The sequence below is a fragment of the Muntiacus reevesi genome, chromosome 2, assembly GCF_963930625.1.
Source record: "Muntiacus reevesi chromosome 2, mMunRee1.1, whole genome shotgun sequence".
NCBI lineage: Eukaryota > Metazoa > Chordata > Mammalia > Artiodactyla > Cervidae > Muntiacus > Muntiacus reevesi.
In genome coordinates, this window is record NC_089250.1 from 157,427,313 (window position 1) to 157,439,587 (window position 12,275).

The following is a 12,275-nucleotide window of genomic DNA, read 5'->3' on the forward strand; positions in this document are numbered from 1 at the left end:
TTAGGATCTACCGTTTATTCCTATAAAAAAGAAATGTTTTGGAATTTGCATTGAATATGCAGATCAATTAGGATGAATTGCTATCCTAATATGAAGTCTTCTAATTCATGAATGCAGATGACTTTTCATTAATATTTTCGGTGATATTTTGTAGTTTTCTTAACTTCATTTTCAAATTTTTCATTGTAAATGTATATCAATACAACGAAACTGATCTCTCTGTAAATGATCTGTAACATTGCTAAAGACATTAGTAGATTAAATAATTTTTATAGATTTTTTAGTTTTCTGTGTGCAAGATTATGTCATGTGCATCAAAGTTAGTTTTCTTCTTTTTAAATCTGGTTGCTTTTTATTTCTTTTTCTTGCCTAATTGCCCTGTCCAGAAGCTTCAGTACACTGGTGTTAGAAGTGACAAGTGAGGACCTTAAAAGGAAAGCTGTCAGTCTTTCACCATTAAATATGTTGTTAGCTATAAAGTTTTTATACATGTCGTTTATCAGGTTAAGACAGTTGCCTGCTGTTCCTAGTTTACGTTCACTTTGCTTCTGTGTTTTGGAAATGTTTGTGAATAATTGTTGTTAATTCTCCTTAAAATGTTTGCTAGAATTAATGAGTTAAGCCTCCTGCTTTTGGGCTACACTTTTCTCGCACTTTGTTGATTTCTAACTCAATCTCCTTACTGTTATATTTTCTATTTCTTCTTGGTAATATCTTTCTAGGAATCTCCCCTTTCATCTAGGTTATGTGCTTTATCGGCTCTTAGTATTTCCCTACAGTCTTTTTTTCCCAGTCTTTATCAGTAGTATGTCTCATCTTTCATTCCTGATTTTAATAATGTGTCTTCTTAAATTTCTTTGTTAGTCTAGATAAAGCTTTGTTGATTTTGTTGCATATTGCAAGGAACAATTTGTATTTGGCTTTATTGATTTTCTTTATTCTTTTCCTACTCTGCATTTTATGTATTTTCACTCTGATTTTTATTAATTTCCTTTCTTCTGCTTGCTTTGAGTTTAGTTTTCTATTAATTTTTTAGTTTATTAAGGTGCAAAGTTAGGTAGATATGTTTGACCTTTTTTGTTTTTGAATGAAGGCTTTTACAATATAAATCTCTTTCTGAACAGTCTTTTTGCCGCATCTTGTAAGATTTTTGGTATGTTATGCTTTATTTTAGTTCATCTGAAAGTAATTTTTAAGTTTCCTATGATTGTTATTTGATCCATTCATTATTTAGAAATATGTAGCTTAATTTCCATAATTTGTGGCTTTTCCATAGATTTCTAATTTCATTCAGTTGTGGTGAGAGAACATACTTTATATAGCTTCAGTCCTTTTAAATTTATTGAGGTTTAAGACCTGAGGAGTTTTTTATGTGTAATTGAGAATAAAGTATATTCTGCTGCTGTTAAATGGGTTTTTTAATTTGTTTCTATTTGGTCCAGTTGGTTTATAGTGTTTTCTAAATCTCCTAATCCGTTGCTGATCATCTGTCTAGTTCTTTTATTCACTATTGAAAGTGAGGTATTGAAGTCTCCAACTATTTTTGTTGAATTCTTTATTTCTATTTTAATTTCTGTCAGTGATTGCTCCATGTAGTTTAAGTCTCTGTTATTAGATGCCTGTGTGTTTATAATTTTTATGTCTTATTGATGGATTGTCCTCTTTATTATTTTGAAGTGTCCCTCTTCATCTCTGGTAACATTTTAAAAGCCATCCCATCTTTCTTGTGGTTGCTGTTTGCATGTGAATATTTACATGTGTTTCCTATAAATGATACGTAGTTAGCTCTTTGTCTTTCATCTAGTCTGTCTTTTCTGCCTTTTGATTGAATCATTTGATCTGTTCACATTTAATGTTATTTTTGATGTAATTGGATTTATGTTATTTTCCCCCTGTATATGATGAATTTGGTTCTTCCACTTTTCATTTATTTATTTATTTTGCAGTAAGTAAATATTTTATAATATAGCATTTTAATTTTTAATAACTTTTTCATTACATTTTATGAGGTATATTCTTAGTGGTTACTCTAGGGTTTACTTTATATGTCTTAACTTATTAAAATATGTTTCATTTATGCTAACTTAATTCCAATGAGATAAAATAATGTTACTTTAATAGGTCTAATTTCTTTCTTCTTTTTTGTGGTATCTTCATATATATTACATCGATATATATTACAAACCAAAGAGTACATTTTACAGTTATCACTTTATATAATTTCATGTCTTTTAAAGAATCTGAGGGAAAGAAAGGAGGATGAGTATATGCCTTTAGCTTTTGTTAATCTTTGTATTTACCATTTCTAGTTTTCTTCATTTGTTCCTGTGAATCTGTGTTACCATCTAGTAATACCACATTATATCTTTAGATCAATATAGATTTTTTTCCCATGCACTTCATCTGTGCTGTTATTGGGAAGTACTTTACATTTTACGTTTTGTAGGCCCAACAATACCCTTATATCATTTAAAATGCAACCTGTAAAAATCAGGAAAAAGAAGAAAGGAGACAAAATAGATATTTTTACTGTCTTTTACAAATGACAGTTATGCTATTGGTGCTCTTTGTTTTATATTGTGGAGTTAAATTACTGTCTGGTGTCACATGCTTTCTCCTTAAAGAGCTTGATTTAGTATTTCTTGTAAGGTATATCTCCTGGCAGTGAATTCTCTCAATTTTTATCTGTGAATGTTCCACTTTAATTTTTGAAAAGTGGTTTTGTTGGATAGAGAATTTTTGATTGACCATGTTTTTTTTGAGAACTTTGGATATATTATTTCAATGCCTACTGATCTCCATTTTTCTTGATTAAAAGTTAGTTATTAATCTTATTGGGATTTTTGTAAGTGAGAAGTAATATTTTCTCCTGCTGCTTTCAAGATTTTCTACTTGTCTTTGGTTTTCATCACTTTTATTATCATGTATTTTCAGTCTGTTCATATGTATTGTAGTTAAAGTTCATTAGGCTTCTTGGTTCAGTTCTGTTGCCTTGTTGTGTACAACTCTCTGTGACCCCATAGACTGCAGCACGCCAGGCTTACCTGTCCATCACCAACTCCCAGAGTTTACTCAAACTCTTGTCCATTGAGTTGGTAATACCACCCAACCATCTCATCCTCTGCCGTCCCCTTCTCCTCCTGCCTTCGTCTTTCTCACCATCAGGGTCTTTTCAAATGAGTCAGTTCTTTGCATCATGTGGCCAAAGTATTGGAGTTTCAGCTTCAACATCAGTCCTTTCAATGAATAATCAGTCTTCTTGGATGTGTAGATTAATATTTTTATCAAATTTGGGGACTTTTAAAGAATTATTTCTTCAAGTAAATTTTAACCTTCTTTGTCTCTTTCCTATCCCCCCAAATTTCCATTACATATAGATTCCCATATACGTATAGATTCACATTACATATAGATATGGCGCTTGTCATTTAACTGAGGCTTTGTTCATTTTTCTTCATTTTGTTTTCTCTATTCTTCAGTTGACATGGTTTTTGTTGATCTCTCTTCACATTTTCTAATTCTTCTGACAGTTCAGATTTACTGTCGAATCTCTCTCTGTAGTATATTTTCATTTCAGTTTTTGTAGTGCTTCCCCCCGCCCCCCCAGTATTTGTAGAATTCTGTTTACTTTTTGTTTTTTTTTAGCCACACTGCATGGCATGCAGGATCTTAGTTCCCCAGGGACTGAACCTGTGCCCTCTGCAGTGGAAGTATGGGGTCTTAACCACTGGACCATCTGGAAGTCCTTCATTTCAGCTATTGTTCTATTTTTATCATTTCCATTAGTTATTTTTTACAATTTTTATATTTTTTTGATATTTTCTTTTTGATGAGACTGTAATCTAGTAATATCTACCTTTACTTCCTTAAACATGGTTTTCTCCATTTTTTTGCTTTTGCTTGGAATATTTTTATTGTCTTGTAACTGTCCTTTTACTGAAATTCTTAGGGTGTCAGTTCTCATTTTGATTATCTCCCTCTCTTTTTCTTGACTCTTCTTTATGAGGCTTATAATTTTTCATTTTGAGGTTTAATTCAGTAAGTGTTGGTTTTTTTTTTTTTTTTTTTTTTTCTTTTCTGTATCAAAGATTTGGAAACCAAGGTCTGATGGCCAAACCTGTTGATTGCCTATTTTTATGAATACAATTTTACTGGATTATAGCTATTATCGATTGTCTGTATGTTGTATATGGGTACTTTTTCACTACAAAGACAGCAGTGATAGTTGTGAAGAGATTCTGTGGTCTGCAGAGCCTGACATACTTGTGTGACCTGATTTGAAGAAATATTTCAGGAGGCCATTTACATCTGCTTTTGCAAGCTGCATGAGGCTTTTCTTATTTATAGAGCAGGTTTTAATGCTGTTGTTTAATATTGGGGTTTCTCTACCCTATAGACAATGTGAATTTCAACCCAACCCATCTGATTGGCACAGGCTATCATAAGTGACTTTTGTCTTCCATACAATATGCCAGTGGACTTAATGTTCTTTTCTGCTTCTTTGGGCTTAGATGTATTTTAGTACCTTTTACACAGAGAGGCTACACTTGAAGGATTTAAGCATTATAAATATGGTTCAGGTTATCTCTTAAGTATGCCAGAGATTATGTCTCCTGGTCCTCTGGGTTTTGAAACCCAAACCTACTAGCTCTTGCTTGTCTATTCCCATGTATAGTAAACTTCTGTCACTAGCTCAAGCTTCTCTTTAACATTCTTCTTTTGAATCCCAGTTTTATTTTTAGCAATGTTAATTCCCTTTTCTTTTAAAGGGCTATGTTTTGAAAAAAAAGTTTTGGGTAAATTTTAGTCTTAACTTTCTGTGTGTATTTTTTTGAATTTTATTGAGAATGCCAAGCATATATTTTTTAATGTCTTACATCTGTTTTAGAGCACACATATTTTTCAAAACTATGTATTTTATTTGCATATCAAATGCTGTATTTTTCATTATGTTCTGTTTTCAGTTTTTTTCTGTTTGTATGTATATAAATGAAGAGCCATCTGGACTAGTTTTAAAATTTAAACAAAATGGTATGGATGACTTCTCTTTAGTTTTACTCATGGTACAGAACCAAATTGTTATTAGAACCTTTCAAGTAACAGTGAATCCTGGAAGAACTGTTAGGTACAAGCTTACATTACCTTTTGATCCAACAAGCTGATGGTAGTGGAGAATAGAGCATCGTCCTAGGCTTCATGGTGTATCCTTTTCCTGTGTGTTTGATACAGTCATTACTCCTGGGCCCTGCTCTCTATAACATGCCTTCTCCTTTGCCATTGCTGCCATACTAGTTACAAACTGCAAGAATGACCATATGTTTTTTTTTTTCCTGGAAAATTTTCCAGCAGTTAGGTCTAAACTACATCAGCCTTCTGTATGGTATATTCATTACTTGGAACCTTAGACTTTCCTGTATCACATTCTAGCAGCAGTATGGAGGCATACCAGTGATATGCTTCTTGATTGCACCATAACCCAGAGCTGCCTTCAGAACTTCTCACTTTTAGGAAGGTTACAGTTGAGTAGCATTATGCCAGAAGTCCTCCTTTGATTCCCAGAGATATAGTAGGTTGCTACTTTCTAGTTTTATTTATGGAGTTGTCATCCCAACATCTGTTGGATCATAGAAAAAGCAAGAGTATTCCAGGGAAGCATCTACTTCTGCTTCATTGACTACACTAAAGCCTTTGACTGTGTGGATCACAACAAACTGTGGAAAATTCTTAAAGCGATGGGAATATCAGACCACCTTACCTGCCTCCTAGAAACACGTATGCCAGTCAAGAAGCAACAGTTAGAACCGGACATAGAACAATGAACTGGTTCCAAACTGGGAAAGGATTACATCAAGGCTGTATATTGTCACCCTGCTTTTTTAACTTATTATTGTGAAATGCCATACTGGATGAAGCACAAGCTGAAATCAAGATTGCTGGGAGTAATATCAATAACCTCAGGTAATATGCAGATGTCAGCACCCTGATAGCAGAAAGTGAAGAGGAACAAAAGAACCTCTTGAAGAAAGTGAAAGAGGAGAGTGAAATAACTGGCTTAAAATTCAACATTCAAAAAACTAATCATGGCATTTGGTCTCATTACTTCATGGCAAATAGATGAATAAACAGTGATAACAGTGACTAACTTTCATTTTCTTGGGCTCCAAAATCACTTCAGATGGTGACTATAGCTATGAAATTAAAAGATGCTTACTCTTTGGGAGAAAAGCTATGACAAACCCAGACAGTGAATTAAAAAGGAGAGACATCACTTTGCCAACAAAGGTCCGTCTAGTCAGACCTATGGTTTTTCCAGTAGTCATGTATGGATGTGAGAGTTGGACCACGAAGAAAGCTGAGAGCTGAAGAACTGATGCTTTTGAACTGTGGTGTTGGAGAAGACTCTTGAAAGTCCCTTGGACTGCAAGGAGATCCAACCAGTTAATCCTGAAGGAGATCAGTCCTGAATATTCATTGGAAGGACTGATGCTGAAGCAGAAGCTCCAATACTTTGGCCACCTGATATGAGGGGCCGACTCATTAGAAAAGGCCCTGATGCTGGGAAAGACTGAAGGCAGGAGAAGAAGGGGATGACAGAAGACGAGATGGATGGATGGCATCACCAAGTCAATGGACATGAGTTTGAGCAAGCTCCGGGAGATGATGAAGGACAGGGAAGCCTGGCGTGCTACAGTCCATGGCGTCACGTAGAGTAGGGTGTGACTGAGAGACTGAATAACTACAGCAATAACATCACACTCCAATTCCTGTTGTTGCTGGCAAATTTCTTATTATTTCACTGGTAATCTTTGAGGAGGATATTAGATGAGATTACTAAATTTCATAATTTTTAAGAAGTTAAGGTATTTATGTTTCTGATGAAAAAAATGTTGCCAGGGGTTTCATAAAAATACTTGTAGTAACCTGTCTCTTACTCTGACTTTTTCAGATAATACTTTTTTAAGTATTTAAGCTGAGTGAATTAACCCTAGTGGCCTTACATAAAATTTTCTATAAAAAATGACTTAAAGTTTTAAGCACAATTTTAAAAAATTAAAGTTCTTAGCATTATTTTTTCTTGTTATAATAGTAATACAAGTTGATAGTAGAATATTGATGATGTAGAAAAATCTTTACTAAAGTTCTCCTTAAAGAAAATTGATAATGTAGAAATATCTTACAAAGATAACTACCATTTTCCATGGGCGTATTTATACATTTCAAAACATAATTGTGGTCATTCTAGGTATGGGTCGGAAAAATTCCCTGAAGAAGGGCTGGCCACTGAATCCAGTATTCTTGGGCTTCCCTTGTGGCTCAGCTGGTACAGAGTCCGCCTCCAATGCGGGAGACCTGGGTTTGGTCCCTGGGCTGGCAAGATCCCCTGGAGAAGGGAAAGGCTACCCACTCCAGTATTCTTGCCTGGAAAATTCAATGGACTGTATAGTCCATGGGGTCACAAAGAGTCAGACATAACTGAGCAACTTTCACTTCACTTCACTTAGATATAATATTTGAGTTCTTATTTTACTTAATTTATTATGAATGTTTTTCTGTTATTAAATTTTCTCCTAGCTGTTTTATAATATAAAGTTTGAAAACTATATTGTAAATTCTCTCAGTGTTATTAGGAGTAAGATTATTGTGTATTTTCCCCTGATGGCTGCATGTCATTTTTATACTATGTTACAGTAGAATTATGCCTCTGAAAATTTCTGTAAGATATAGGTATTTATTTTTTTACTCTTTTTCTTTACCGTTTGATGTTAACTCATGTTGATGAGCTAGTCTCTTGGGATTTCCCTCTTACTTTCAAATTTTCTACATAGAGTATGTATGAAGTTTAATATCTGATCTTTCATGCATCCTGATTGTTCATTTATTGGTGCTATTGATGAGATGTGTTACTTAATCCCAGCTTCCTGTTCTTGGAAACAACCCTGAGAATAGTACCTTCCATACAAAATTGTTGTGAGGATTAAATTATGTAATTCATGTATACCACTTGGTACTCTATCTTGCAGTGGGGTAGTAGTTACAATATTTAAGAAACCTGATGCAGTATGTGAACTGACAAAGCAGAATAGATAACAGCACAGACTATTGCAATCGATTTAACAGTGGCTTTCCTGGTTTGAGGTGAGGGTGCTAATTAAATGCATAGTTGTAATAATGATGAAAATGATGATGATGTTTCTACAAGAAGTTACCAAAGTAAGTTAATATTATGCCCCCAATAGACAATAAACAGGAGCTTTCATATATAAACTTTACTTCTCATCTAAAATTTTAAAATTTTATTGTAATATTAATATGAAAATATATTAGATCTCATATGAAGATATAAAATATCTCATGCTTCACATTTCTTTGTTTTAGTTCACATTTCAAGTAAAATTTCTAGTAAGCCTAGAAGCTTTTCTTGCCCGAAGAAGATAAAAATTTATCCAAATTAATTTAAAGTTAAATTATGCTAACTTTTATGTTAACATAAGTTATGTTAAATTTTACACTAATGTATTTTCTTGAAGTAAGGCCTTAGCATCACACAGTTTCTGTATTTATTGATCCTTTTTTATTATACCAAAAGACAATTCATACATTTTGGCATCTTTATCAGAGCTATGTTATTTATTTTTGTGTTAACTTAATAGACATAATAGTCACATGCATCTTTAAGGAATATGTTAAAATGTATTCCTTCCTTGGGCTTCTCTGGTGCCTCAGATGGTAAAGAATGAGCCTGCAGTTTGGGAGACCCAGGTTTGATCCCTGTTTGGGAAGATCTGGAGAAGGGAATGGCTACCCACTCCATTATTCTTGCCTAGAGAATTCCATGGACAGAGGAGCCTGGTGGGCTGCAGTCCCTGGGGTTGAAAAGAGTCGAACGACTGAGGGACTAACGCTTTGACCTTTCATTCTCTCCTTAGCTATAACGTTTATGTTTCACTTTAATTTTTAGCATTATGTTTTATAGATCATAGGCAAAATTTGTCCCATGTTAATATTTTGAGACATATGTTAAAAAAAAAGAAAAAACACTTGGGAAATGCCATTTGTACTTTGCTGTCATTCAGATTTGTAAAATAAATTCTTTGTCTTTATGGCAGTTATACTTGATATTGTTATGTAGATATTATCAACCTCTTTTTTTTTTTTTTTTTTTTACTATTTTCTTTAGCTTGCCAGTGTAATGGACATAGCACTTGCATCAATAATAATGTGTGTGAGCAGTGTAAAAATCTTACCACAGGAAAGCAGTGTCAAGACTGTATGCCAGGTTATTATGGAGATCCAACCAATGGAGGACAGTGTACAGGTAATTATTTTTTCTTTCACTTCAGTGTATTTTTACTATAGGAAAGAAAATTAAGAAAGATGTACCTCTTGTGGAAATATATTTTATTAAAGAAGTTTCTTCCGTTGTCTGAGTATTTTTGGAGGATAATTTGTATTTATTGAGGACTATGAACTATAAAAATTCTGTGATATACTTGCTTAAGAAACCCCTACTTTTTCTTATTTGGAAATGAATACAGATTTACTGTACGAAACTTAGCAAATGCAGACAAATTAAATTTAGAAATTATGTATAATCTCAGTATTCTGAAAAAAATCACTGCTTATAGCTTATTTTTGATAATAGTGATCACTTACATTTTAATTTAGAAATAAAAAATAAAGATTTTGTGTATGCCTTATATCCGGTAAGTTTTTGTTTGTTTGTTTTTGACAAGATGATATAGCATAAGGTTTAAGAGAATGGGTTTGGAATTTCAGTCGTTGGCTGAAATTCCAATTCTGCCACTGTTTAAATGTATGGCTTTGGTTAATTCACTTAACCTTAGAGAGTGCTTCATTTTGTCGTATGTAAAAGTGAAATGATAATGCTTCATTGGATTGTTGTAAAGATCAAATGAGATCATGTGTAATGGAGGCACGTGTAATAGGAATTAAAGCACATTAAAAGAGCATTGTAAGTGCTAACAATTACCATCTCATTTTTTTGATCCTGAAATCCTTTTATTTATTTTCTTTCTCTGTCTTGCTACTTTTTTCTTCCTATTTTTTTAAAAAGAAAATTTGGTCTTTCTTTAAAAAAAATTTCTTTCAGATTGTAATTTTTCAATAATCCTTCTTCATTTCTAAGTTGGTCCTTGTCCCTTAAATCTTCAATCTACTTTTTCTAAATGGAGAGTGTCTGAATAGCCCTCACAGAAAAGCTGTGGTAAGAGGAGGAATCTTTAGAGAGAACTGGGCCTGGGGCTGATCTAGACAAAAATTTTAACACTACCTGCATTTTAAAACCACCTGGAGAGCTTTTTAAAAAATATGGATGTCTAGGCCACTCCCTAAAATAATTAAATCAGTCTCTTAGTTTAGGTCCTAGGGTGATTCTTGGTTCTTTAAGTCTTCCGAAATGACTCAAATTTACACTCAGAGTCGAGAAGACAGGATGATGAGCTTATGCCTTAGAGTCAACGAAATTGCACTGGCGATAGCAGGTTTCCATTCATTGCTGGTGAATGGAAATTTTGCTCTGCCCTGATTGAGGCTCTAACAGATGAATTGGTTGACACTTGCATTTTCTGTGCTTGAGTTACTGTACTCATAGCTTATATTCATTGTCTCATTTCAAGACAACTGTAAGGGAGGAATCACAATTGCTTCCATTTTAGGTACAGCCAACTGTACAAAGAAGTTAAGTAAAATGCTCAAGATTATGCTACTACTAACAGGCAAGAAATATCTGATTCTTAGACCTAACTCGACTATCAATGCAGACGTAGTGTTAATGTGAACAGGGAGGATCCAGGAACCCTTCGCCAAAAGCCACAGATTAGTGCTGTGTTCAATGTGTAAAGAAGCTGCAGGAGATATCTTTACAATGGAATCCAAAAAATTCAGAGCTTGTCTATTATAATCATAGTATTATATTTTGTTATTTTATGTTTGTTGAGTAAAAAGAACCATCCTGTTTTCCAAAGCTTTTTACTACTGAATTTTCTTTAGCCAAGAATTTCATTGGAAATAAAATGTATTTCAGATAGATTAGATGATTATTTATGATTAAAAATAGGGCTTCCCAGGTGGTGCAGGTTATAAAGATTCTGCCTGCTAATGCTGAAAACACAGGTTTGATCCCTTGTTTGGGAAGATCCCAGGAGTAAGAAATGGAAACCCACTCTAGTATTCTTGCCTGGAAAACTGTGTGGACAGCAAAGAGATAGACATGATTGAACTACTGAGCGTGCGCGCGCGCGCGCGCGCGCACACACACACACACACACACACACACACACACACACACACACACACACACACACACACACACACACACGCTTTGTTTCCGTGACTTTAAGGAAAAAAAAAATTTCTGCTTTTTTTTGTTTTTTTTTTTTATATTGCAATTTATATGTGTTTGCAACCTGTCAAATATTTATATAGAATTGTTTTAATTTACTTTTATAAAAGTTATTTTATTTATGCCCTCCAAATAATTTTAATGTCTATGTAATAGTGCATGGGGATTTTGTGAAGTAATTTGCTTAATATTTTTCTGTTATTTATATATTGCTTCCATCCATAACCCCATTTTTAGAGGGTTTTTCTTAAATTGGGGTCAAATTCACAAAGCATAACATTAGCCATTTTAGGTATACAATTGAGTGGCGTTTAGTACCTTCACAATATTGTGAGACCATCAACTCCATCAAGTTCCAAAAAATTTTCATTACTCCAAAAGAAAATATGATACTTATTCAGCAGTTATCCCAAGTCCCTGGCAATCACTAATCTGCTTTCTTTATGTATTTACTTATTCTGAATATTTCATATAAATGGTATTATAAAATGTGTGACTTTGTAAACTGGCTTCTTTTACTTAGCTATAATATTTTTAATATTCTTTCTTTTAGTATCTGTCAATACTTCATTCCTTTTTACTGATGAGTGTTATTCCATTGTACACATATATCACAATAGTTTTTCCCATTTATTTATTGATGCACATTGCTTTTTTTCCACCTTTTGGCTGTTGTGAATACTGCTACTGAGAACATTACTGCACATGTTTTCCGGGAGGGATTTCAAGTTTTTGGCTGCATTATGTATCAACTAGAAGAGGAACTGCTGGGCCATTTCCTAATTTTATGTTTAACCTTTTGGGGAGCTGCCAAGTTGTTCAAATTGTTTTCCATGGGGGCTGCATGATTTCACATTCCACTCAGTACTGTGGATGATTCTAGTTTCTCTGTGTTCTTGCCAACACTTATTAT

General features: G+C 33.6%; 1 protein-coding gene across 3 annotated transcripts in view; it reads left to right on the top strand.

The window, feature by feature from the left end:
- Positions 1-12,275, top strand: part of ATRNL1 (attractin like 1) — a 746,492-nt gene that overhangs the window by 190,832 nt on the left and 543,385 nt on the right. For all 3 annotated transcript variants that reach the window (XM_065923396.1, XM_065923397.1, XM_065923398.1), the window contains exon 19: positions 9,179-9,316. In XM_065923396.1, coding sequence (XP_065779468.1) covers positions 9,179-9,316 — 138 coding nt within the window. The remainder of the gene's footprint in view (positions 1-9,178; positions 9,317-12,275) is intronic.